This window comes from Pseudopipra pipra, chromosome 2 (assembly GCF_036250125.1).
Source record: "Pseudopipra pipra isolate bDixPip1 chromosome 2, bDixPip1.hap1, whole genome shotgun sequence".
NCBI lineage: Eukaryota > Metazoa > Chordata > Aves > Passeriformes > Pipridae > Pseudopipra > Pseudopipra pipra.
The window spans coordinates 118507393-118534119 of NC_087550.1; the positions used below are offsets into that span (position 1 = coordinate 118507393).

At 55.8% G+C, this 26727-nt stretch overlaps 2 protein-coding genes and 2 long non-coding RNA genes across 13 annotated transcripts in view; all 4 read left to right on the forward strand.

The window, feature by feature from the left end:
- The first annotated feature begins 6501 nt into the window (after window positions 1-6501).
- On the forward strand, window positions 6502-9596 carry ATP5PO (ATP synthase peripheral stalk subunit OSCP). The gene is made up of 7 exons (XM_064647156.1): window positions 6502-6607; window positions 6735-6785; window positions 7541-7651; window positions 8179-8308; window positions 8428-8540; window positions 9029-9115; window positions 9418-9596. Exons 1-7 carry the CDS (start codon window positions 6584-6586, stop codon window positions 9529-9531), a joined length of 630 nt encoding a protein of 209 aa, XP_064503226.1. The 5' UTR covers window positions 6502-6583; the 3' UTR covers window positions 9532-9596.
- Window positions 9597-13359: 3763 nt separating this feature from the next.
- On the forward strand, window positions 13360-16062 carry LOC135410442 (uncharacterized). Of its 2 annotated transcripts, none has more exons than XR_010428689.1 (8): window positions 13360-13858; window positions 13971-14044; window positions 14420-14496; window positions 14590-14671; window positions 14808-14895; window positions 15291-15422; window positions 15668-15960; window positions 16013-16062. It is a non-coding gene; the product is annotated as an uncharacterized LOC135410442 (long non-coding RNA). The 2 variants fall into 2 exon arrangements; XR_010428690.1 differs by lacking the exon at window positions 16013-16062 and having other exon boundaries at window positions 15668-15805; window positions 15892-15989.
- Window positions 16063-19121: 3059 nt separating this feature from the next.
- Window positions 19122-20277, forward strand: LOC135410441 (uncharacterized). 2 transcript variants are annotated; one of them, XR_010428688.1, is made up of 4 exons: window positions 19122-19219; window positions 19334-19425; window positions 19519-19592; window positions 20220-20277. It is a non-coding gene; the product is annotated as an uncharacterized LOC135410441 (long non-coding RNA). The 2 variants fall into 2 exon arrangements; XR_010428687.1 differs by lacking the exon at window positions 20220-20277 and having other exon boundaries at window positions 19519-19717.
- Window positions 20278-22872: 2595 nt separating this feature from the next.
- The window catches only part of LOC135410439 (histone-lysine N-methyltransferase 2D-like), a 28767-nt gene continuing 24912 nt past the window's right edge, over window positions 22873-26727 (forward strand). For 6 of the 8 annotated variants that reach the window (XM_064647151.1, XM_064647152.1, XM_064647150.1 and 3 more), the window contains exons 1-2: window positions 22873-26361; window positions 26577-26653. In XM_064647151.1, coding sequence (XP_064503221.1) covers window positions 23378-25978 — 2601 coding nt within the window. In that variant the 5' untranslated portion in view covers window positions 22873-23377 and the 3' untranslated portion in view covers window positions 25979-26361; window positions 26577-26653. The remainder of the gene's footprint in view (window positions 26362-26576; window positions 26654-26727) is intronic. The other 2 variants (XM_064647154.1, XM_064647153.1) reach the window with 1 other exon arrangement.

Sequence of the window (26727 nt, forward strand, 5' to 3'; positions counted from 1 at the left end):
TGCAAAGGGGAGGAGAACAAGATACCCAAAACGTTGCTAAAGTATTTGGAAAAAAATTGGACCAAATCAGCTTGTTACACAAATGTCCTTTGGGGACTGCAATCCACGGCTGTGGCTTTCCCAACCTTGCCCTGATTCCTTGTCTGCACTTCCAGGGAACACCTCGGGGTCTTCATAGGAAACCTCTGCATAGGTGGGGGTTCTGCATTGCTCCTCACTTCCCATTTCTGCCATTCCTCAAAAATCCCTTCCAAACACCAAGAATTATGACCCCCAACCAGTGTCCTATGTCAGCAATCACAGGGTCAAGGTTGGAAGGGAAATTCAAGCTCATCCAGTCCCACCCTCACCCAGCACCACCACAATCACCCCTAATCTATGTCCCCAAGAGCCACATCCAGACACCTCTGGAACACTCCCAGGGACAGGGACTCCACCACCTCCCTGGGACACTTATTCCAAGGCCTGACCACTCTGGCAGGGGGGAAAAAAAACCCTAATACTCTACAGAAACCTGAATAGTGACTTTCATATCTTTGTGTCTTGCAGCAATCTAGAAAACAGAGCAGGAAGAAGCCCACCAGAGAAATCTGGTGGATGAATCCCATTCAGTTTCTCTGTTACAACCAGATTATTTTAAAAATCACTTCTTTCACCACTTTATCCTGACATTTCTCAAAAGCCCCAGCACATATAATTATAATGTCTGGCTGCAAAATGAAACTTAAGAAATCTCAACCCACCAGGTTTGTGCCTTCAATACTTGATGTGAGCAAGGGTGACTTTTCCCAGGTACCTTCCTGCAAGAGAAATGACTCAGAGAAGTTCCCAAACTCGGTGGTTTGCAGCAGAGTGGCTGAGATCAGGTTTGCCCTGATCAATAAATCCATAGAGAAAGGACTTCACACACACTGTAAACCAGGCTAAGAGTCAGAAGATCTGCTGAATTAATTTGTCATTACTGTGGGGTAAGAGCCACTAAAAACAGTTGTATCTGTGAGTCCTAGAAAAGTCCTTAATTTCTGCCCCAAAGGAGGGAAAACACCATCTCTGTTTTTTCAAGCACCACGTCCACCAAACTTCCCCTTTCCCTGGACTGTTCAAATCCACTGAGAAAACAACCAGCCTGGTTCTGCCCCGACTTTCTGTTTCAGGTTTATGGATTTGCCATTCAAAGAGGCAAATCCATGGAATTCATTTCACAGGGCGTTGAGCAAAGGGAATGTGGAGGAATGTCCTTCAGTCTCTGACACAGGAGCAAATGCCAGTTTGCTGCAGGGAAAGAGAAGAAGACAAACACCCCTGAAATGGATAAACCCTCCACAATAACCATAGTTCATGCACAAATAAAGGTTTTTTATTAGTATTGGCTTCCCTCTTGTGGCAGTGGAGCCCTAATATGTAACCAGACGTGATGCTCCTCCTCTGCTTTATTTCCCCCACAGCCACTTGCTCATTTGACTGACACTTGTGAATTTACAATTATTTTTTTAATGGCAGAAGTGAGAAGGTACCACTGCTATTAATAAACTGTGCTTCATCAACAGAACTTACAGCTATTTATAAAGGATAAATTGCCTTTTTTTTTTTTTTTACAGATAGGGGAACTGAGGTGCAGAATAATTAGAAGCCAATCAGCAGGTCCAATGTGGAGCTGAAAATAGATCCCAGATCTCCTGAGTCTCAGTGCCATGTTCTCACTGCTCCTCTGCCAAGGTGGGAAATGGTAAAACTCAGCTGTTGGTGCCTTCTCCCCCATGTCTGTTATTCACATGTTTTCCCAAACCAGTTCTTTTTACCTTTGATATTTCATGGACAACCTCTTAAGACAGTCAAATAAGTGAAATAAGTTTAATAAGTCAAATAATTCAAAAAACCTCTGAGACAGCCCAGGTGGGCCCAGACCACCTTTTCTAGTATAAACCTTTGCAGGTCAGTGGTTATTTCACCAAACTATAAAAATCATATCATAGCTCACCCTTAAATTAAAATTATATCATAGCTCACCCTTAAATTAATTTTTTCAGGCTTTCTAGGGTATCTTAAAAAGAATTTATATTATTTCTTTTACATTTACAAGCACCTAGCCACAGGTTTGCTCCCCTTTTACAACAGAGATTTTTGTGGTTGCATGGAAAATTCACCATTGCATGGAAAATTCACCATTGCCTGGAAAATCCACCCAAGCACCACGAGCACCCCACAGGTATCACATGCACAGTCACATCACAACGATTCATCATTTCCCTAGATTGAAACCTCCCCTGAAGGGCAGGAAAACGTAGGTAGAGGTGCCTGATTTTGGAAATAATTCCTACAACGAGCTTCCAGTGGAGCGCTGTGGTGCTGAGGGCAGTGAGTTCAGTCGCCCAACTCGATTAAAATCTCTCCAATTCGGAATTCCCCTCCCCACTTTTGTGGGTTTACAATCATTTTTTCCAGTTTGGAGTAAAAAAAAAAAAAACCAACACCTGTTTTCTGTCCCCTGCCACTGAGTGAAAACCCCTTTTCTAGTGGGAAAATGAGTCAGGTGGTGCCTGGGCAGGGAGGTTGCAGTGGGTGGCACAGGCTCAGTCCCCGGGGAGCTCTTGAACCTGCCCGCCCAAGCGGAACCTGGGGAGCACAGGAGTGGAAAACAACCACCTGGATCAGAGTCAGCCAGGGCACCAACTGTTCCCGGGGAAGATAAAGGGCAACCCCCGGGAGAGAGGGGAAAAAAACCCCACGACAAACAAACAAACCCCTTCCTCGAGCAGCTGCAGGAAGGAAACCCGGTCGCGACGGGGAGGTGGGTTGGGCGGTTGGGGGGCGGCTTTTTGGGGGTTCTCTGGGATGAACTCGAGCACCAGGAGAGGAAAACTCCTCCACTCGTTGTAAACAACGGACTTCTCGCAGAGGAACTCGTCAGGAACTTGTTTCCAGCTACACCCTGGCTCCTCTGGGACTGCCCCGGGCCGAATTCCGGGCTCGGCCGAAGGGAAAACAGAGGGGTGCAATTATGGAAGAACAGGTGAGGAGCAACAGCCATAAATGGCTAAAAGCTCATGGTTCAGGTGAGTTGCAAGGTGAGGGAGAAAAGCAGTCCCTTCTTGAAAGTCTGGGCTCATTGCTATAATCATTAAAGGGCTTTGAGTGGGGTTTTTGTTTTTCTTTTAAAGGACCTGTTGGAGGGTAAGCCTGGCACGTTCTGTGGCACTGACCTGCCACACTCTCATCGCTGTGGGGGCCCTGAAAAACCTCATCTCCTTTTTGCCTCTCTGCTCTGCAAGTTATCTGTGGAATGGTCTAATCTTGCTGCAAGTTTTAGGACCTCTCACACAGCTGGGCCCCGGCGGAAACACAACCCCAGCAGCACCACGGCTGGAGAATCACCACCTTCTTTCTAGAGACTTCTCAAGGAAAGGAAAATAAGATCTACTTTGCCCGCTTTCAGTTGTGGTCTGACTCAACAGGAGAAAAAAAGGGATGTTTTTTACATCCTCACGTGACTAAGAACGGGCATTTTAAGGTCACGACCCTCCAAGGGCAGACCCACAAATGAAAGTTCTTCAGGATGTTCCTCCCGAGCTTGTGAATGTTCAGGTGCTCATTGAGTGACCAAACTGAAAGCAGGGACACGAGTAAATGTCTGATGGTGAGTGATGGGCAGTGTGGGGAATTTAATTGCTTTGCAGGGGAAGAAAACCCTCCTAAAAATCCCCATATATAATGGGGGACTCCATTATTGTGACAGGTACTCAAACATGAGGACAGGCTTTATCAGAGTTTACATTTTCCTTCCAGTGTAAGGCATAAAGGTACAAACTCTTTATCACCTGTGGGATTTTACTTGTCTAGAATTGACCTGTGAGAGGTGCTCTGACTGTAATTCTTCAAAAGTTCATCAGGCTTTCACCCAATCCCCAGTTCATTAAAGTGCCCTCAGGACTCAGCAACTTCAGTGGCATCAAAAAGCCAGATTTTCTGTGTATTAAAATACGACAAGATCACAGATTGTCCCAGAATTACACTGAAAAAAACCCTGGGATATGGAATCCCACTTCAAATAAATCCGTTCCAAAACTTCTGTCCAGGCACATTATCACAAAAAAATAATAATAAAAAAGTTATTTTTGCTAAAAGCAAACATTTTTTTCTACATGTTAGACGTGCTTTTCTCAGCAGTGTAGTTATTAAAATTAATTAGAAGCACAGTGTTAGAATCATGGAATGGTTTGGTTGGAAGGGACCTCAAAGCCCATCCAGTGCCACCCCTGCCATGGGCAGGGACACCTTCCACCAGCCCAGGTTGCTCCAAGCCCCATCCAACCTGGCCTTGGACACTTCCAGGGATCCAGGGGCAGCCACAGCTTCTCTGGGCAACCTTTGCCAGGGCCTCCCCACCCTCCCAGCCAGGAATTCCTTCCCAATATCCCATCTAACTCTGCCCTCTGGCAGTTTGAAGCCATTCCCTGTGTCCTGTCTCTCCATCCCTTGTCCCCAGTCCCTCTCCAGCTCTCCTGGAGCCCCTTCAGGCACTGGAAGGGGCTCTAAGTGCTCCCCTTTTCGAGGCTGAACTGATCCCCACCCTCTCAGTCATGTCAGGCTTAAACCTGCCCCGGGCTGTGCCTTCGAGTGTCACCCCGGCAACCGCAGACCAGGAGAGAGGAGGGAGGTAAATCCCAATAAAGAGCCCCAATAAAGCCCGCGGGTGACACTGTGGGACGGCTAAGCGGGTTCCCTAAAGAACCTTACTCCAATCCTCTTTTTACATCATCGCTTCGCTTCCAGTCTGGAGCAAGAGCAGCATCTAGTGCTCGAACCCTGCCCTGCACGCTTCTCGCTGCTGCCCATCCACGCCAGGCTTCCCATTTCCATGGCAACGACCGCCTGAGCAGGTCCCCGTGCGGGAAACAACGACCCGAACCGGTGCCGGCTCCGCGAAGCTCTTACAAAAAAAAAGGCGGAAGAATTAAAGAGAGGAGGAGCTGAACCATTCCCGAGAGCTGAGCGAGAGAGCGACAGGCAGAGCTGCCCACCTGGGGTTTCACCTGGAGTGTCCTTTGCCTCGGGAAGGGTTTGGATCTGGTTTATCCGAGGGGCAGAAGTAGCTCGGTGCGTCCCGGGGGTTCTCCCGGGTCAGAGCAGAGCAAAGCCCGGGAGGGGAGAGCAGCTGATGTTGAGTCCCTTAAACAACTCTTGGGATGCTCCAGTCACTCTCCTGAAGGGTGGGATGGGTGTGGGTGAGGCAGGGGCAGCCCCTGGAGATCCACAGGGGTAAAGAGATCCACCTGCAGCCCCTGGAGATCCACAGGGAGCAGAGACCCACCTGCAGCCCCTGGAGATCCACAAGGAGGAGAGATTCACCTGCAGCTCCTGAAGATCCACAGGGAACAGAGATCCACCTGCAGCCCCTGGAGAGCAGAGATCCACCTGCAGCCCCTGGAGCCCCCTGGATCAGGGGGATGTCCAAAGGAGGCTGTGACTCCGTGGGAAGCCCATCCTGGAGCAGGGGCATGGCAGGACCTGTCGATCCATGGAGAGAAGAGCCCAGGCTGGAGCAGGAAGGACTTGTGACCCCACGGAAGGGACTCACACTGGAGCTGTTCATGAAGGACACTGTGGGCACAGGGACACTGTGGGGACAGGAACACCAAGGGTAGAGAGACACCAGGGGCACAGGGACACCGGACAAAGGGACACTGGGCAATGAGGGACACTGTGGGCACAGGGACACTGACAGGGACACCAAGGAGCATGGGGACACCACGAGGACAGTGGGCACAGGGACACTGCAGTCACAGTGACAATGAGGGGACAGGAACACTGGGGACACAGGGACACCACAGAGACACGGTGGGCACAGGGACACTGACAGTGTCACCAAGGGGCACAGGGACACCACAGGAACATCAGGCACAGAGACACTGGTGGCACAGTGACACTGGTGGTGACACCCCAGTGACACCGAGGGCAGTGACACGGGTGGCATAGTGACACTGGTGGTGACACCGCGGTGACTCCGAGGGCAGTGACACTGAGGGCACAGGGACACTGGTGGTGACACTGCAGTGACACCGAGGGCAGTGGCACTGGTGGTACAGTGACACTGGTGACACAGTGACACTGGTGGTAACACCGCGGTGACACCGAGGGCAGTGACACGGGTGGCACAGAGACACTGGTGGCACAGTGACACTGGTGGTGACACCGCGGTGACACCGAGGGCAGTGACACGGGTGGCACAGAGACACTGGTGGCACAGTGACACTGGTGGTGACACCGCGGTGACACCGAGGGCAGGTTACACTGAGGGCAGAGGGACACTGGTGGTGACACCGCAGTGACACCGAGGGCAGGTGACACTAAGGGAACAGGGACATTGGTGGCACAGGGACACTGGTGGTGACACCGAGGGCAGTGACACTGAGGGCAGAGGGACACTGGTGGTGACACCGCGGTGACACCGAGGGCAGTGACACACCCAGGCCCCGCCCCGAGGAACTACAGCTCCCAGCGTGCCCCGCGGCAGCAGCGCCATCACGGGGCGGGGCCTCTCCGCGCCTGCGCCGTGCGCGGTGACCCTGAGCGGCGGCGGGGCAACATGGCGGCGGCGGCGGCCCTGAAGGTGAAACGGGGGGGCCCGGGGGCAACAGAGGCATCTCCGCCCCTCGCCCCCGCACGGGGTTCTCCAACCTCGCCCTAGGCCCCGAGCGCCGCGCTGACCCCGCCGCTGTCCCCCTTTCCCTCTCCAGGTGCGGCAGCTAAGCACGACGGCGGCGAGGCCGGTGTCCAAACTGGTGAAGGTGAGGGGGCGGCGGGGGCGTGAGGGGGCAGTGGAGGTCCGAGCTGGGCAAGGTGAGGGGGCAGGAGGGGTCGTGAGGGGATTGGGAGAGTCCTCACGCTGATCGAGGTGAGGGACTAGAGGGGAGGTCGTGAGCGGGTCAAGGGGGGTGTCCAGGATGGCGAAGATGAAGGGGAGCAAGTGGGAGGGGGCGGTTCTCCAGCCTGGTCAGAGCGAGGAGTCGGGGGGGTTTCCAGGCTGGTCACAGTAACAGGTGACGGGGGAGTCTCCAGTGTGGTCAAGGTGAGGAGCTTGGGGGGAGTCTCCAGGTTGGTCAAGGTGAGGAGTTGGGGGGGTTCCAGGCTCGTTAGTATGAGAGGGTGGGGAGGTCTCCAAGCTAGTCGAGGGGAGGAGTTGGGGTGGTTTCCAGGATGGTCTGTGTGAAGAGGTGGGAGGGTCTGCAGGCTGGTCAAGGTGAGGAGTTGGGGGAGTTTCCGGGCTGGTTTGTATGAGAGGGTGAGGGGTCTCCAAGCTGATCCAGGTGAGGAGTTGGGGACGTTTCCAGGCTGGACAAGCTGAGGAGTAGAGGGGGTCTCCAGGCTGGTCAAAGCGGTGGCTGACAAGGGGTCTCCAAGCTGGTCTATGTGAAGAGTCGGGGGGGTCTCCAGGCTGGTCAAAGTGGCAGGTTTGGGGGGTCTCCAGGCTGGTGAAGCCGAGGGGCAGGGGGGTCTGTGCCCCCCAGGTGCCCCCTCTCAGCACCCCCCGCTCTCCCCGCAGCCGCCCATCCAGGTTTATGGGCTGGAAGGCCGCTATGCCACTGCCCTGTACTCTGCAGCCAGCAAGCAGAAGAAGCTGGAGCAGGTGGAGAAGGAGCTGACCCGGGTGTGGGTAAGGTGTTCCACAGCTGGAGCTCCCCGGGTGTGGGAGCAGGGGGGGTTTCCTGCTCCTCAGGAGGGGGGTGGCTTGGCTCCTGCAGCTTCTGAGACTCCCAGTCCCCTGGCACATGTGCTGCCTGCCTTGTGCCCCAGTGTTTCAGTGGGATATTGGGAAGGAATTCTTGGCTGGGAGGGTGGGGAGGCCCCGGCCCAGGTTGCCCAGAGAAGCTGTGGCTGCCCCTGGATCCCTGGAAGTGTCCAAGGCCAGGTTGGACGGGGCTTGGAGCAACCTGGGCTGGTGGAAGGTGTCCTTACCCTTGGCAGGGGGTGGAACTAGGTCCATTTAATCTTTAAGGTCCCTTCCAACCCAAACCATTCCATGATTCTGTAGCAGCAGCTGCCCTTCCACTTCCCCTCAGCTCCAGAGCTCTTTGTTCTCACTCCAGGACTGCCCGTGTTTCCTGCTCTGGCTGGTCCAGGTGGGCCTTGGAATGCCTGGAAAACTCCTGGCCTTTGTCCCATAGCTGTGTCTCCCCTCAGACGCTGCTGAAGGACCCCAAGCTGTCCAGTGTGGTGATGAACCCTCACACCAAGGGCACAGTGAAACAAAAGGCCGTGAGCGACGCCTTGGCGAGAGAGAAGATGTCCCCCATCACCGTCAACCTGATGAGTGAGTGACCCCTGGGCTCCAGGAGAACCTCCAAGCCATGCCACCCATTGCCCTGGCTCTTGGCTGCCCGGATGTGCCCGGGGGGTGCTCTGAGCCCTCGGTGCTTTGGTGTTTTCCAGACCTGCTGGCTGAGAACGGCCGCCTGCGCCACACCCCGGGCATCGTGTCCGCCTTCGCCAAGATCATGAGCGCGGTGCGAGGAGAGGTGGTGTGCACGGTCACCACGGCACAGGTGGGCTGGGAGCAGGCCCTGGGATAAAGGGCAAACCTCTGCAGGCTCCCCCTGCTCCCTGGAATTGAGGGGCTTGCTGTGTGAGCAGCGAGGAAACGTCTCAGCCCTGCCCAGCTGGACGTCTTTCTGCAGAGAGGGTTTGGATCCCCAGCAGAGACTTGTCAAAAATTAAAGCTGTTCCTCCCATTTCAGCTTCTCAGGTCATGTTTTTCCTTCCTGTGTGTGAAGCCAGGGGGTGATTAAAACTCAGCCTGGTGTGCACATAGAGCTGCCCCTGTTCTTGGTTCATGAAATAAGGAGGGCACCAAGGTGGTTGTTGTTCCTGTGCTGCCCTTTGGTTGTCCCCGTTCCAGAACAGTGCTTAATCTGCCTTCCTGGTACTCGTGTCTGTCTTCCAAAGGATCTCAGTAGGATATTGGGGTCCTTGTTCTATCATCTGAATATTTTCAAGTCCTTAATTTTCCTTCTCTTCTGTTCCTGTTTTTCAGCCCTTGGATGAGGCCAACCTGACTGAACTGAAAAGTGCACTGAATGGGTTCCTGGCTAAGGGAGAGGTCTTGAAGCTGGAGACCAAGGTCTGGAGTTTGGGCTTTATAAATCAATTTCATCAAGTTCATGTTAAGGGTTTAAAAAACCCTTTAAAAAATGATCTTAAAGATTTCACTGAATCCTGTTGCTGTTACACAGTTCTTTGCTTTCTCGTAGACATGATGATGCTTTAATTCCTAAAATCCTAACTTTGGAATGCAATGACCACAAAGTTCTCTCAAAAAAGGCTCTTTGAAGAGCTTTATTCTTTCCTTTGCTAGTGTCAGAGTTGTATCCTAGGCTAAGAAACTTTTGCTCACAGCCTTTCTGTTCAATGTTCCTTGTTTAGACTGACCCCTCGATCCTTGGCGGGATGATTGTCAACATTGGGGAGAAGTACGTGGACATGTCAACAAGGTCCAAGATCCAGAAACTCACCAAGATCATGAGAGAGTCTGTCTAGAGACCTGTCCTGGTCATTCCCAAGGAAACCTGGCTGATGGAAACAATAAAATTCCTCCTTCTCGAGTAGATGGTGCCACGTGTTTTGATTTGGGAAGCAGCCCTGAGGGGGGAGGATGCTGATGCAGCAGCGGAATTTCGTGTAGTTCTCGCTGAACACTCCCATGACAGGGCTTGAAAAGGTGGCTCACCCTGAGGGCAGGTGAACTTGGCTGGGAAGGACATGGAAAGAACAAAGTGGGAGCTGATAAAGGGGGTCAGTGCTGCAGAGGGTCTGCCAGGCTCCAGAGGAGCCTCAGGGGGTCGGTCTGTTCTGCCATGTCCCAAGGGAAAGGATGACAGGAAATGGCCTGAAGTTCTACCAGGGGACGTTCATCTCAGATATTAAAACCAATTTTTCCCTGCAGGAGTGGTCAGGCCTTGCAATAAGTGCCCCAGGGAGGTGGTGGAGTCACTGTCTCTGCAAGTGTTCCAGAGGTGTCTGGATGTGTCCCTTGGGGACAGGGATTAGGGGGGAGCGTGGTGGTGCTGGGGGAGGGTGGGACTGGAGGATCCTGGAGGGCTCTTCCCTGATGACTGTGTGAGTCTTGGGACTGCCCCGAGCCAGGGGCAGCAGCTGGCCCCTGGCCTTGTGGAAGCTGCTGAGGTTGTGGTGGTGCCACTTGTGCAGCCTGTGCAGGGGGCTGTGGATGGCCCCGTCCTCGCGGGGTGTGCCCTGCCCCGCTCAGCTGCCTGTGCCCTGCCCCGTGCTGAGGGTGCGCTGGTGCCACTGCGTGTCCCTGCCCACGGCCCTGAGGAGCCGCGGGGCCGAGGCAGAGCCCTGAGGGACACCCCTCGTGCCCGGCCCAGCCCGGGCCATGGAGACACTGCCCACGAGTGCCTGGCACGGCCACGGGGCCGATTCCTGCTGCGCCGCCCAGCCCAGCCTGCAAAGCTGTGCCCTGTGGAGAGCGGGGGTCGTGTGGGACCGAGGGCAAAGCCCCCCAGGGCTCCGGGCACAGCGGGGGCTGCAAGGCCACAAGTGCCGGGGCTGCCCCGGGCCGGGTCCGGGCGGTGCCGCTGTCCAGGGGTGGCCCTTTGTGACACAGGCACCTTCCAGGGCCCTTTGTGACACGGGACATGGGGGTGCCCGGAGACCCTTGTGACATCACAGAGCCCTGCCCTGCCCACGGGTGCTTGAGGGGCACAGAGCCCGGGGGTGCCCACTCCCAGGAGAGCCTCTCTCGCAGGAGGAAGCAGCTCCCGGGATCTCTCTGCCACAGCGGACGAGAGAAGTTTTAGAAGAAGAAGAAGACGGAGATGGACAAGCGCAGCTCCCAGCCCAGCCAGGGGCAAACTCCGAGCCTGCCCAGGGTGAGGGACAGGGAGCCAACGCTGCCATCTCAGCCAAGGCAGCGACTGCTGCCACTGCGGCCGCGTATGTCACCACCGGCACGACAGCCAGGGCAGCCAAGGCAGCCAACAATGTCACTGCTGCCACTGCTGCCACCACTGGAACGACAGCCAAGGCAGCCAACACCGCCATCGCTGCCACCACTGCCAAGACAGTCATCGCTGCCACTGCTGCCACCACTGCCAGGGCAGCCAAGGCAGCCACCACTGACACCGCTGCCACCACTGGCAGCACTGCCACGGCAGCCAACGCTGCCACCACTGACACCGCTGCCACGGCAGCAACAGGAGAAAAGGAAGATGGAGATTTCTGAGGAGGAAAGGAAGATGGAGAGGGACGAGAACAGGAAGATGGAGAGGGACGAGAACAGGAAGATGGAGAGGGACAAAAGCAGGAAGACGGAGATGGATAAGCCATGGCTGCCACCACTGCCATGGCAGACAAGGAAGAAACAACTGCCACCACTGACAGCTCTGCCACTGGTTCCACCGCAGCCACAGCCACCACTGCCACCACTGCCCAAACTGCCACAGCTGCCAGCACTGGCACAGGTGCCTCAGCTGCCACGGCTGCCACCACTGCCCCAGCAGCCACCGCTACCACCAGTGCCACGGCAGCCCCCAGTACCAGCGCTGCCCTGCCCAGAGAGCCCCAGGGACACCGTGAGCCGGGGCACAGAGCTGGGCAGCGCAGGGCACACGGGGCCACGGGCCCGCAGCCCCTCTCCCCGGCTGCCCCCACGGCCCGAGAGCCCCGTGCCCAGGCTGCTCTTGCCCCCCAGCACGGGGGCACAGGAGGCCCCAGCCCGGCCCGCGCTCGCTGCCGGCGCCAGCTGGGAGCCTCTTCCTCTGCCTGCAACTCCCTCGACCGCTCCTGCCAGCCAACACAGCCAACCCGGCACGGCACCACTGCAGCACCAGCCTGGCACAGAGCTCAGCCTCGTCTCTGACATGGAGCTGCTGCAGGAGCTGCACAGGAGGGGCCTGCTCCCTGCTGGCACAGACCTCAGCCTCATCTCAGACACGGAGCTGCTGCAGGAGCTGCACAGGAGGCTCCTGCTCCGTGCTGGCACCACAGAGGCCCCACTCCTGGCAGCCGGCCTGCCGCTCCTGGGGGGCATTACAAGCCAAGGACAGTCCCAGCAGGAAGACGACAAAGAGCTGTGCCAAGGGACAGATGGCCTTGGCAAACAAGTGTCCCAAGGGGAAGATGTCCAGTCAGAAGGGGACTCCAATGTCCAAGAGCTCTCCCAACTGGAAGAGGACATTGGAAAAACACTGTCCCCACAGGAAGAGGACATTGGAAAACCACTGTCCCCACGGGAAGAGGACATTTTAAAACCACTGTCCCCACAGGAAGAGGGCAGTGGCAAACCACTGTCACCAGCAGAAGAAAACCCTGTCCCGTGCGGCACCACTGACTCGTCACAGCTGGAGCACCACGGGATTAGGAAGGAGATGGACGTGGAGTCTCAGCTAGAGCACCCACAGGGGCGGCCCAGGAGTGGCGTGTTTGGAGGGATGAAAAGAATAAGGAACTGGTTCCGCAAGCCAAGAGACGAGGCAGCGGAACGGGAACACCAGAGGAGGCAGAAGTACGTGGAGAAGTGGCTGGAAGCCCATTTGTCCTGCAATTACAACATCAACGAAGAGAGGAGGCAGAAGGGTGAAGAGCTGGCGCGACAGAAAGCCGAGCAAATGGAACGGGAGTACAGGGAGAAGTACGAGGGCAGAGACGACTGGATTGAAGAGTTTTTGCTCCGCAGTCCTTACTGCCCAGTCCCCAGAAAGCCAGAGCAGGAGAGGGACAGGCCCCAAGAGCCAGCCCAGGGGGAGGAGTCCAAGAGCCAAGGACTCGCCCAAGAGAAAGCCGACCAAGAGGAACAGCTGTGCCAAGGGCCAGGGGAGAACGACCAGGCCAAGGAGCTTTCTCAAGGGCAAGACAACAGAGTCCAAGGGCTGTCCCAAGGGCACGATGACAAACCCTTGGGCCCGGCCAGCGACGACGACCCCCTGGAGGGGCCCAGCTCTCTCTACATCCCGAGCAAGTCCCAGCGGCCTCTCTCTTCCAAGCAACCAAAGGCATGCACTTCTCCATCCACCAGTGAGGAGCAGACCCCAGCAAGGTCCCGCAGCTCCTCCCAGGGCAGCCAAGTTCTGCAGGACACAGTCCAGCCCTTAATCCACGACATCCTGAGCAAGGCTGTGCTGGAGGTGGACACTTCATCCATCACTGAGTCCTACACTCCAGCAGGGTCCCGGAACCCCTCCCAGGCCAGCCAAGATTTGTGGGACACAGCTCAGAAATTAATCGAGCACATCCTGAGCAAGGCTGCGCTGGAGGTGCAGGGGTGCCCCCAGCAGCCACAGGAACAGCACAAGCTGGGACAAAGCCCGGCTGCAGTTGCAGCCCAGGCCGTGTCCCCAGGGACAGAGGGCAGGGAAGCCCCCAGGGCTGTCCCCGGGAAACGTCCCTCCCTGTTGAGGCGCACGCTCCGCGCTGTGCACAGGCTGTTCCGCTGGCCCCGCAGGCCGGCACAGCCGCACCATTAGGCCCCGCTCCAGCGCCAGGCCCGGCCCAGACAGCGCAGGGTGGGCAGCGCTTTGCCGGGACCGACATCTCCCGCAGACCAGCACAGCACGGAACAGCACAGGCGCCACAACGAGGCCAAGAAGTGACCACAGACTGGAGGGGGATCGAGAGCCCCAGAGACCCCCAGACCTCAGACCTGTTTCCAGAAAGGTCTGAAAGAACAGCCTGTGCATGGGAACTCATTGGCACAGAAGACAGAAAGCCGCCTTCTGCAGGGAACCCTGTCCCTGCAAAGGTACCCCCAGCAAGCCCAGCAGCCTGGACATCCCTCCAGCTGCATCCACGCTGGACACCGGACTGACCCCTTGGACAGGATGGCGGCGTCACCCATTCTCAGAGGAAGGTAGGAGACTGTGCTGAATGTCCCCTCCAGGAGCTGTAGGAACAGTCCCTTGACAAGGTCTCAGTGTGCCAGTATCGAAAATCAATTTAATTATGGCCTTTTGTGTGTATAGTGTATGGCCAGTCCTCGTGAGTGAAGATTTGGGAAAGGTCTTCACCCTTCGAGCCTGCGCAATGGATTTTTAAGGTGAGACACAGTGTGCTCTGAACTGAGCCCACCCTTTAATGCTGAGGTTCATCTGCCGGGGCCGAGCAAGCTTGGACAGTGGCAGTGAGGTCCTCAGGACGTAGGTTTGTTTAGAGTGACCTTCTCTTAGACGGATGGCTTTACGGGGCTGACGAGCTCCATCTGCCCAGGGGAGTTTCCCTGACCAGGAATCGAATCCGAGCCACGGCAGTGACAGTGCTGCATCCTAACCACTAGACCACCAGGGGTCCCCACGGCCTTTGGTAGTGTTGTACAAAACAGCTCCCTTTAGGGTTCCTTTCTCTGGCCTCCTGCTGTCTGGCTGGGTGTGCTTGGAGAGCACAAACCGATGCCCTTGTTTGTGGTTTCCTTCAGCTTTGCCCCAGGTTCCCGCAGACCGAGGGCACCACTCAGTCACCCCTGGCCCTTCAGTGCACTTGCAGAACTCACAGGTGCCTTGGTGGAGCAAGAGCTTGCCATGTTTGCTTCCCTTCCCTTGCCCAGAGAATTCACCCAACCAAAGCCAACAGGAGTTTTTCCTGCAGGGAAGGCCAGAGCTGCCACCAAGGAGGGAAGCAGAGCCCCGTGGCTGTGGGAAGGACTGACCCTTGGCAGGCTGACAACATGGTGAGTGGGTGCAGCTGTTTGAACAGCCCAAACCCTTCCCATCTGTCACCTGGACCTGGATGCCCTCTTTTGTTGAGGCTGCAATCCCCTGGATGAAGTTGTCCCTGTGGATACAATTGGTACTTCATGTTCCTAGGAAGGACCCTCCCCAGCTGGGCAAGCTTTGTGCAGCCGTGCTTTCTGTTGCACTCGGGGCAGCTCTTTCCCATCCTGTCCAGAGCAAGGTGAGTCTGAAGCACTTTGGAGCTCCCTCGGGGAGAGCCAGCCCGTGGCTGGGAGAAAGTAAATATTGCACCAGCTGCTTTGGGGGCAGCAAAGGAAACCAGAGCCCTGTCTTGGCTGCATTTCCATTCTCACGCCTCAGCCACTCGCCTCCACCTACAGTGTTTGCCTCTGTGGGGCTGTAAGAACAATCAACCCACAAGAGCTGTGGAACTGGCTGTTGGCTTTGGGGCAGGGTCACCGGGTCGGGATGCAGCTGCTTCATCGTAACATTGGGACTGGAGTCAGCGTGGAACACGGACTCTCTGGCAGCTGAAGCACTTCAAACTATGTTCCCACTTCAACTGTTTGGGTTTTGCTTCAAATATCCCAACCTTTTCCCCTTCTTTTCCTGCAGACAATGCCATGACCCACATGGGAGTGCAGAGCGCGTTGGGACTGTCAGGACAGTCATCCACGACCACATCAGCCTGACATTCCCTGATGATGGCAACGGGATGAACTTGGAGCAGCTGCACAAAATACTAAGGTGGAGAACCCCTCTCTGTAGGAATTCCAGCTCCTCCTTCTGTTAGTGCTCAGCTCATTCCTTTTTGTCTGATGGAATTCCCTCCTTTGGGTCAGGAACTCAGCATTTCTGAAGGGCAGGGAGAATTCACGGGAGACTCCAGAGCGTACAAATGCTCTGGAAACTTCCACACAACTTTGTCACGGAACTTTGATCTCCTCATTTCCTTGGATCCTTTCTCTCAGCCTTCCCGTTTAACTTGCCAGGCACTGTGCAACCTCTCTGGAGTGCCCATTAGTGGAGAGAAAGAGAATTCATATGGTTGTGACTGTCTTTACTTTCAGTTGGCAACCAAGGGAAGAGACAGACTCGGCTCCAATCCTTTGGAGTATTGATAAGAGTAGGTATTGTGGGAAATGATCCTGTGCCTTTTCTGTTTCTCCTGCCATAGTCGGTAGGGTTTGGACTGATCTCTCTTTTATTTCTCCAGGTAGCAGAGAGGTTTCTTTCCCTTTAGTAAAGAAGATAGTGTACAGACCCCCTTATTAGAGAAGATAGTGTACTGACCCCTTTAGTAGAAGAGATAGTGTACAGAGAAGATAGTAGAGAAGATAGTGTACCCCTTAGTAGAGAAGATTGCTCTGCCTGCAGCTGTACCCATCTGCCTGCACCAGTTCCATTCACAGCAAGTGAGTCCACCCTTGTGTGTATTTCTCCTGCTGATCTACTCGCCCCCCTGGGATTGTTTCCAGCATTTTCTCGCCTGCACTTGGATGTTGATGCTTTTGCATCTCTTTGAACAGTGTGGCAGTTCCCTGCTTAGAGTGAAGCTGGAATTCATTCCTGGAATATGTTCCCTGTGTACCAACCACATTCCATGCAGGAAGCAGCAACTGCATTTCCCCCTGTAACTTCAGTACTGTTCCACCTTCTGTTTCCATGGGAATGTAACTTCCCCCTTTTCTCTGGTTTTCCCCCAGCTGTCTTGCCCCACACTTGTCATGTGGGCACAGGGATACCACAGTTGCAAGGGCTTCTCCAAAGGTTTTCTGCCAGGAGTGCTCCAGGCTTTCAGAAGGTAACTTTCCAGCCCAGAACAGAAACATGGACCTGATGCCGTCGTTTCCTGAGCACTGTAAGGTGTCCTGCACCTCTTGCCTCCCCACAAGAGGGATGGGATCCCATCCCTGCATGGCTGCTCCTTTCTGCCCTTGTGCTGCTTCCTTTGCCTGGCCCAGAAATCCATGGCTTGGCTTCAGAGCTGATCTGGATCCCAGCCCTCTGGGCCAGCCTAGTTCTCTGCACACACTCTGGTGTCCTGCAGCCCTGGGGGGTGCAGGCCTTGGAAGAAGCCGGGCAGGGAAGGACTGACTCGGTTCCTCAGCCCTTTGTTCCTGGGAGGTGAATTCCACCCCCTGACGAGGGGCAGCCTTGACCTGCCCCCACCCGTGGGGCTGGTTGTTCTCCCTCCCCTGTCCCTGCTGGCTGTGCCAGCTCTGGTGCTCACTGAGCTGCACCAGGAGCCCTGAGCAGGAACCACATCCAGCCCCAAATGCCCCTGGCTGAGGCTGGGCTGTTCCTTTGAGCAGCGGGGACACTTGAGCCCGCCCTGCCCTGAGCCCGGCTTTGCAATCTCCCTGGAGCAGAGTTGTCCGTGGGCTCCCAGTGCTCCTGACCCTGCAGTTCAGGGAGGGACAGAAACAGCCAAACGTGGGGCGAGGGGCTGGCTGGGCTGGTGGGTTTGGGCTTTTCTTTGCTTCCCCAATTGGGGCTGAACTGGTGAGGCACCTTCAGGGTGTGCCCTGTCCAGGATCAGCATTTCGGAATCCAACACTCCGGATTTCAGTCTTTGTTCTCCAACGTGCATTTCCAGGAATGTTTGGGCTGACAGGCATGGCTTCACACAATTCCTCATCTCTACAGCTTTGTAAAAGCAAAAAGCTTTTGTAAAGCTTTCTAAGAGAAAAAGCAAAAAACAGGAAGATCCAAGAAAAAGCCTTTTGAGTGGTTTTTGCACTGTGGTGCGAGTAGAAATATCGGAGTGTTCCTCCACTGCTTCTGTCCCTGGACTTTGTAAAGGTGCTTTCTGTGCTAGAACTGTCTTATTGACGGTGGTCTTTTAAAATCTTGTCCTTTTTGACTCAGCAGAGCAGCCCTGGAGAGCAGCTGAGTGATGACGGGAAGGAGCTGCAGAGGAAGAAGAAGGAGGAACGTCCCTTGGCTGTGCCAGGTGAGGAGATGCAGTGAGTGGCAAGGCCAGGGAGAGCAAAGGCCTTGCCAGGCTGTGGCTGTGGTTGGTTTCCCCCAAGTGCTGAGCAGGAGCCTTTGATGGGCAAGCTGTGCTGGTTTTTCCCTGGCAGAAAGCAGCCAGAGCAGCCGTGGGTGCAGTGCGAGGCGCGTGGGAAGGGTGGGAAGGTGGCGGGGGGAACGGAGCAGTTGTGCAGAAGTGGTTCTGCTCCCCGAGCCCTGAGGCGCAGTCCCGGGAATGCCACATTCCAGGGAACATCTGCAGCCTGCTCTTAGCTCTGAGCTGATCCCCTGGTGATGTTCAGCTCTTTCTATTGTGGTTTTTTCTCTCCCCTTTGCTTAACTCAGAAATTGTAACGTGCCTGAGGAAGTGGAGGGTGATGATCTGATAAAGGAGAAGGAGAAGAAGGAGAAGAAAAAAGAAAAGAGGAAGTAAAAGAAGGAGGAGGAGGAGAAGAAGAAGAAGGAAGAGAAGATGGATGTGGCACTTAGTGCCATGGCCCAGTAATCGCAGCGGTACTGGATAAGGGTTGGACTTGATGATCTCTCAACCCAGCTGATTCTATGATTCTAAGAAGAAAGAAGAGAAGAAGAATGAAGAAGAAGAAGAAAGAAGAGAAGAAGAAAGAAGAGAAGAAGAAGAAGGAAAAGAAGAAGAAAGAAGAGAAGAATGAAGAGAAGAAGAATGAAGAGAAGAAGAATCATAGAATCACAGAATCACAGAATCAGCTGGGTTGGAAGGGACTTCCGAGATCATCAACTCCAACCCTTGATCCAACCCCGCTGCAGTTCCCAGACCATGGCACTGATGCCACATCCAGTCTCTTTTTAAAAAACCTCCAGGGACGGAGAATCCCCCACTTCCCTGGGCAGCCCATTCCAATGGGTGAGCACTCTCTCTGCAAAGAAATTCTTTCTAATCTCCAACCTAACCCTCCCCTGGCACAGCTTAAGACCGAGCCCTCTTGTCTTGCTGATTGTTGCCTGGGAAAAGAGACCAACCCCCACCTGGCTACGACCTCCTGTCAGGGAGTTGTAGAGAGTGAGGAGGTCTCCCCTGAGCCTCCTCTTCTCCAGGCTGAACAGCCCCAGCTCCCTCAGCCTCTCCTCATAGGACTTGTGCTATGTTTAACTTGCCAGGCACTGTGCAACCTCTCTGGAGTGCCCATTAGTGGAGAGAAAGAGAATTCATATGCTTGTGACTGTCTTTACTTTCAGTTGGCAACCAAGAGAAGAGACAGACTCGGCTCCAATCCTTTGCAGTATTGATAAGAGAAGGTATTGTGGGAAATGATCCTGTGCCTTTCTGTTTCTCCTGCCATAGTCGGTAGGGTTTGGACTGATCTCTCTTTTATTTCCCCAGGTAGCAGAGACGTTTCTTTCCCTTTAGTAAAGAAGATAGTGTACAGACCCCTATAGTAGAGAAGATAGTGTACTGACCCCTTTAGTAGAAGAGATAGTGTACAGAGAAGATAGTAGAGAAGATAGTGTACCCCTTAGTAGAGAAGATTGCTCTGCCTGCAGCTGTACCCGTGGACAAGCTTGGATTCCACCAGTTCTGTTCACAGCAAGTGAGTCCACACTTGTGTGTATTTCTCCTGCTGATCTACTCGCCCCCCTGGGATTGTTTCCAGCATTTTCTCGCCTGCACTTGGATGTTGATGCTTTTGCATCTCTTTAAACAGTGCAGCTGTGGCAGTTCCCTGCTTAGAGAGAAGCTGGAATTCGTTGGAACTGGAGCACATTGTCCCAGGAAGCGCCTACTCCCTGCCAGGACGTAGGAGATGTTTTTCCATTGGCCTTGGGTTTGGGAGCTGGAGGGTTTGTGGGTGTTGTTTTAAAATCAGGTCTGTTTTGTGGGCTTTTGCAGTATTTGGTACCCGAAGCCGAGCACACAGATCATCCTGGGAGGACAAAGAGCCAAAAGACAGCTGGTTTCCAAAGGTCTGGCCTCCACTGTGTGTGACACAGACAGTTGCAAAATCCTGATTTCCAGCACTTGCTGGATCCTGAGCCAGTTGGTGTGACTGGGCAGGTGTGGGTCTGGGTCCTGTCTTTGGGAATGTTAATTGGTCGGGCTTGATGACCCTCTGGGTTTGTCTCCTTCCTTTTTCTTCCCTTCCCAACTGCAAACACAAACGTTTTTCCCATTCCACAGATCCGTAGCAGTCAGTGGGACTGACCAGGCTGGTTCCTGTCACTTCCTGCCCCAGCAGTCAGGTTTGTCTCTCTGCTCCTTTTGGGGCTGCTTTGACCACGTGCCCGTAGAGGAGGAGACACTCTCTTCCCATGAGCCCTAACACTTGCTTTTCCTGGGGGTTTAGAAATTGAGGATACTGCCTTGCAAACTGAAGCTGGAGATAATCCTTCAGCACACATGGATTTGGGTTCTTTCCCAATGGGAGAGTGTGATGTGTTGTGTGAGGAATCATCCTGGAATATGTTCCCTGTGTACCAACCACATTCCATGCAGGAAGCAGCAACTGCATTTCCCCCTGTAACTTCAGTTACTGTTCCACCTTCTGTTTCCATGGGAATGTAACTTCCCCCTTTTCTCTGGTTTTCCCCCAGCTGTCTTGCCCCACACTTGTCATGTGGGCACAGGGATACCACAGTTGCAAGGGCTTCTCCAAAGGTTTTCTGCCAGGAGTGCTCCAGGCTTTCAGAAGGTAACTTTCCAGCCCAGAACAGAAACATGGACCTGATGCTGTCATTTCCTGAGCACTGTAAGGTGTCCTGCACCTCTTGCCTCCCCACAAGAGGGATGGGATCCCATCCCTGCATGGCTGCTCCTTTCTGCCCTTGTGCTGCTTCCTTTGCCCGGCCCACAAATCCATGGCTTGGCTTCAGAGCTGATCTGGATCCCAGCCCTCTGGGCCAGCCTAGTTCTCTGCACACACTCTGGTGTCCTGCAGCCCTGGGGGGTGCAGGCCTTGGAAGAAGCCGGGCAGGGAAGGACTGACTCGGTTCCTCAGCCCTTTGTTCCTGGGAGGTGAATTCCACCCCCTGACGAGGGGCAGCCTTGACCTGCCCCCACCCGTGGGGCTGGTTGTTCTCCCTCCCCTGTCCCTGCTGGCTGTGCCAGCTCTGGTGCTCACTGAGCTGCACCAGGAGCCCTGAGCAGGAACCACATCCAGCCCCAAATGGCCCTGGCAGAAAGCAGCCAGAGCAGCCATGGGTGCAGTGCGAGGCGCGTGGGAAGGGTGGGAAGGTGGCGGGGGGAACGGAGCAGTTGTGCAGAAGTGGTTCTGCTCCCCGAGCCCTGAGGCGCAGTCCCGGGAATGCCACATTCCAGGGAACATCTGCAGCCTGCTCTTAGCTCTGAGCTGATCCCCTGGTGATGTTCAGCTCTTTCTGTTGTGGTTTTTTCTCTCCCCTTTGCTTAAGTCAGAAATTGTAACGTGCCTGAGGAAGTGGAGGGTGATGATTTGATAAAGGAGAAGGAGAAGAAAAAGGAAAAGAGGAAGTAAAAGAAGAAGGAGGAGGAGGAGCAGGAGGAGGAGAAGAAGAAGAAGATGAAGAAGGAAGAGAAGAAGGAAGAGAAGATGGATGTGGCACTACCGCAGTGGTAGTGGATCAAGAGTTGGACTTGATGATGTCTCAACCCAGCTGATTCTATGATTCTAAGAAGAATGAAGAAAGAAGAAAGAAGAAAGAAGAAAGAAGAAAGAAGAAAGAAGAAAGAAGAAAGAAGAAAGAAGAAAGAAGAGAAGAAGAAAGAAGAGAAGAAGAAAGAAGAGAAGAAGAAAGAAGAGAAGAAGAAAGAAGAGAAGGAAGAAGAAAGAAGAAAGAAGAAAGAAGAAAGAAGAAAGAAGAAAGAAGAAAGAAGAAAGAAGAAAGAAGAAAGAAGAAAGAAGAAAGAAGAAAGAAGAAGGAAGAAGGAAGAGAAGAAGAAAGAAGAAAGAAGAGAAGAAGAAAGAAGAAAGAAGAAAGAAGAGAGAAGAAGAATGAAGAAGGAAGAGAAGAAGAATCATAGAATCACAGAATCACAGAATCAGTTCCACTGATGCCACATCCAGTTTCTTTTTAAAAACTTCCAGGGACGGAGAATCCACCACTTCCCTGGGCAGCCCATTCCAATGGCTGAGCACTCTCTCTGGAAAGAAATTCTTTCTAATCTCCAACCTAACCCTCCTCTGGCACAGCTGAAGACCCAGCCCTCTTGTCTTGCTGATGGTTGCCTGGGAAAAGAGACCAACCCCCACCTGGCTACGACCTCCTGTCAGGGAGTTGCAGAGAGTGAGGAGGTCTCCCCTGAGCCTCCTCTTCTCCAGGCTGAACAGCCCCAGCTCCCTCAGCCTCTCCTCCCAGCACTTGTGCTCCAGTCCCTCAGCTTTACTTTTTGCTTTAAATAAACTGTCTTCTCCCCACCCACGAGTTGTTTTCCACCTTACTCTCTCCCTTGTCGGGCTGGGAAGGGGAGGGATAGAGTGGCTGGGTGGGCACCTGGTGCCCGGATAAGGTCAACCCACCACAGAGAAGGAGAAGGAGAAGAAGGACAAGATGAAGAAGGAGAAATAGGAGAAGGAGAAGAAGGACCAGATGAAGAAGGAGAAATAGGAGAAGAAGAAGAAGGGAAGAAGAAAAGAAGAAGGGAAGGAAGGCATGGCAGAAAGAGAGGGAAGCAGGGAAGAAGAGAGGGAGGCATCTGGACCAAGGGAAGAGGGCCTGGGATAAAGGGCAAACCTCTGCAGGCTCCCCCTGCTCTCTGGAATTGAAGGGCTTGCTGTGTGAGCAGCGAGGAAACATCTCAGCCCTGCCAAGCTGGACGTCTTTCTGCAGGGAGGGTTTGGATCCCCAGCAGAGACTTGTCAAAAATTAAAGCTGTTCCTCCCATTTCAGCTTCTCAGGCCCCGCTTTTTATTGCTGTGTGTGAAGCCGGGGGGTGATAAAAGTCAGCCTGGTGTGCCACAGAGATGTGTCCCTTGGGGACAGGGATTGGGGGGAGCGTGGTGGTGCTGGGGGAGGGTGGGACTGGGGGATCCTGGAGGGCTCTTCCCTGATGACTGTGTGAGTCTTGGGACTGCCCCGAGCCAGGGGCAGCAGCTGGCCCCTGGCCTTGTGGAAGCTGCTGAGGTTGTGGTGGTGCCACTTGTGCAGCCTGTGCAGGGGGCTGTGGATGGCCCCGTCCTCGCGGGGTGTGCCCTGCCCCGCTCAGCTGCCTGTGCCCTGCCCCGTGCTGAGGGTGCGCTGGTGCCACTGCGTGTCCCTGCCCACGGCCCTGAGGAGCCGCGGGGCCGAGGCAGAGCCCTGAGGGACACCCCTCGTGCCCGGCCCAGCCCGGGCCATGGAGACACTGCCCACGAGTGCCTGGCACGGCCACGGGGCCGATTCCTGCTGCGCCGCCCAGCCCAGCCTGCAAAGCTGTGCCCTGTGGAGAGCGGGGGTCGTGTGGGACCGAGGGCAAAGCCCCCCAGGGCTCCGGGCACAGCGGGGGCTGCAAGGCCACAAGTGCCGGGGCTGCCCCGGGCCGGGTCCGGGCGGTGCCGCTGTCCGGGGGTGGCCCTTTGTGACACGGGCACCTTCCAGGGCCCTTTGTGACACGGGACATGGGGGTGCCCGGAGACCCTTGTGACATCACAGAGCCCTGCCCTGCCCACGGGGGTTTGAGGGGCACAGAGCCCGGGGGTGCCCACTCCCAGGAGAGCCTCTCTCGCAGGAGGAAGCAGCTCCCGGGATCTCTCTGCCACAGCGGACGAGAGAAGTTTTAGAAGTAGAAGAAGACGGAGATGGACAAGCGCAGCTCCCAGCCCAGCCAGGGGCAAACTCCGAGCCTGCCCAGGGTGAGGGACAGGGAGCCAACGCTGCCATCTCAGCCAAGGCAGCGACTGCTGCCACTGCGGCCGCGTATGTCACCACCGGCACGACAGCCAGGGCAGCCAAGGCAGCCAACAATGTCACTGCTGCCACTGCTGCCACCACTGGAACGACAGCCAAGGCAGCCAACACCGCCATCGCTGCCACCACTGCCAAGACAGTCATCGCTGCCACTGCTGCCACCACTGCCAGGGCAGCCAAGGCAGCCACCACTGACACCGCTGCCACCACTGGCAGCACTGCCACGGCAGCCAACGCTGCCACCACTGACACCGCTGCCACGGCAGCAACAGGAGAAAAGGAAGACGGAGATTTCTGAGGAAGAAAGGAAGATAGAGAGGGACGAGAACAGGAAGATGGAGAGGGACAAAAGCAGGAAGACGGAGATGGATAAGCCATGGCTGCCACCACTGCCATGGCAGACAAGGAAGAAACTGCCACCACTGACAGCACTGCCACTGGTTCCACCGCAGCCACAGCCGCCACTGCCACCACTGCCCAAGCTGCCACAGCTGCCAGCACTGGCACAGGTGCCTCAGCTGCCACGGCTGCCACCACTACCCCAGCAGCCACCACTACCACCAGTGCCACGGCAGCCCCCAGTGCCAGCGCTGCCCTGCCCAGAGAGCCCCAGGGACACCGTGAGCCGGGGCACAGAGCTGGGCAGCGCAGGGCACACGGAGCCACGGGCCCGCAGCCCCTCTCCCCGGCTGCCCCCACGGCCCAAGAGCCCCGTGCCCAGGCTGCTCTTGCCCCCCAGCACGGGGGCACAGGAGGCCCCAGCCCGGCCCGCGCTCGCTGCCGGCGCCAGCTGGGAGCCTCTTCCTCTGCCTGCAACTCCCTCGACCGCTCCTGTCAGCCAGCACAGCCAACCCGGCACGGCACCGCTGCAGCACCAGCCTGGCACAGACCTCAGCCTCGTCTCTGACACGGAGCTGCTGCAGGAGCTGCACAGGAGGGGCCTGCTCCCTGCTGGCACAGACCTCAGCCTCATCTCGGACACGGAGCTGCTGCAGGAGCTGCACAGGAGGCTCCTGCTCCGTGCTGGCACCACAGAGGCCCCACTCCCGGCAGCCGGCCTGCCGCTCCTGGGGGGCATTACAAGCCAAGGACAGTCCCAGCAGGAAGAAGACAAGGAGCTGTGCCAAGGGACAGATGGCCTTGGCAAACAAGTGTCCCAAGGGGAAGATGTCCAGTTGGAAGGGGACTCCAATGTCCAAGAGCTCTCCCAACTGGAAGAGGACATTGGAAAAACACTGTCCCCACAGGAAGAGGACATTGGAAAACCACTGTCCCCACGGGAAGAGGACATTTTAAAACCACTGTCCCCAGCAGAAGAAAACCCTGTCCCGTGCGGCCCCACTGACTCGTCACAGCTGGAGCACCACGGGACTGGGAAGGAGACGGACGTGGAGTCTCAGCTGGAGCACCCACAGGGGCGGCCCAGGAGTGGCGTGTTTGGAGGGATGAAAAGAATAAGGAACTGGTTCCGCAAGCCAAGAGACGAGGCAGCGGAACGGGAACACCAGAGGAGGCAGAAGTACGTGGAGAAGTGGCTGGAAGCCCATTTGTCCTGCAATTACAACATCAACGAAGAGAGGAGGCAGAAGGGTGAAGAGCTGGCACGACAGAAAGCCCAGCAAATGGAACGGGAGTACAGGGAGAAGTACGAGGGCAGAGACGACTGGATTGAAGAGTTTTTGCTCCGCAGTCCTTACTGCCCAGTCCCCAGAAAGCCAGAGCAGGAGAGGGACAGGCCCCAAGAGCCAGCCCAGGGGGAGGAGTCCAAGAGCCAAGGACTCGCCCAAGAGAAAGCCGACCAAGAGGAACAGCTGTGCCAAGGGCCAGGGGAGAACGACCAGGCCAAGGAGCTTTCTCAAGGGCAAGACAACAGAGTCCAAGGGCTGTCCCAAGGGCACGATGACAAACCCTTGGGCCCGGCCAGCGACGACGACCCCCTGGAGGGGCCCAGCTCTCTCTACATCCCGAGCAAGTCCCAGCGGCCTCTCTCTTCCAAGCAACCAAAGGCATACACTTCTCCATCCACCAGTGAGGAGCAGACCCCAGCAAGGTCCCGCAGCTCCTCCCAGGGCAGCCAAGTTCTGCAGGACACAGTCCAGCCCTTAATCCACGACATCCTGAGCAAGGCTGTGCTGGAGGTGGACACTTCATCCATCACTGAGTCCTACACTCCAGCAGGGTCCCGGAACCCCTCCCAGGGCAGCCAAGATTTGTGGGACACAGCTCAGAAATTAATCGAGCACATCCTGAGCAAGGCTGCACTGGAGGTGCAGGGGTGCCCCCAGCAGCCACAGGAACAGCAGGAGCTGGGACAAAGCCCGGCTGCAGACATGAAACCAGCAGTTGCAGCCCAGGCCGTGTCCCCAGGAGCAGAGGGCAGGGAAGCCCCCAGGGCTGTCCCCGGGAAACGTCCCTCCCTGTTGAGGCGCACGCTCCGCGCTGTGCACAGGCTGTTCCGCTGGCCCCGCAGGCCGGCACAGCCGCACCATTAGGCCCCGCTCCAGCGCCAGGCCCGGCCCAGACAGCGCAGGGCGGGCAGCGCTTTGCCGGGACCAACATCTCCCGCAGACCAGCACAGCACAGAACAGCACAGGCGCCCCAACGAGGCCAAGAAGCGGCCACAGACTGGAGGGGGATCGAGAGCCCCAGAGACCCCCAGACCTCAGACCTGTTTCCAGAAAGGTCTGAAAGAACAGCCTGTGCATGACAACTCGTTGGCACAGAAGACAGAAAGCCGCCTTCTGCAGGGAACCCTGTCCCTGCAAAGGTACCCCCAGCAAGCCCAGCAGCCTGGACATCCCTCCAGCTGCATCCACGCTGGACACTGGACTAACTCCTTGCACAGGATGGCGGCGTCACCCATTCTCAGAGGAAGGTAGGAGACTGTGCTGAATGTCCCCTCCAGGAGCTGTAGGAACAGTCCCTTGACAAGGTCCCAGTGTGCCAGTATCGAAAAGTCAGTTAAATGACGGCCTTTGGTAGTGCTGTACAAAACAGCTCCCTTTAGGGTTCCTTTCTCTGGCCTCCTGCTGTCTGGCTGGGTGTGCTTGGAGAGCACAAACCGATGCCCTTGTTTGTGGTTTCCTTCAGCTTTGCCCCAGGTTCCCGCAGACCGAGGGCACCACTCAGTCACCCCTGGCCCTTCAGTGCACTTGCAGAACTCACAGGTGCCTTGGTGGAGCAAGAGCTTGCCATGTTTGCTTCCCTTCCCTTGCCCAGAGAATTCACCCAACCAAAGCCA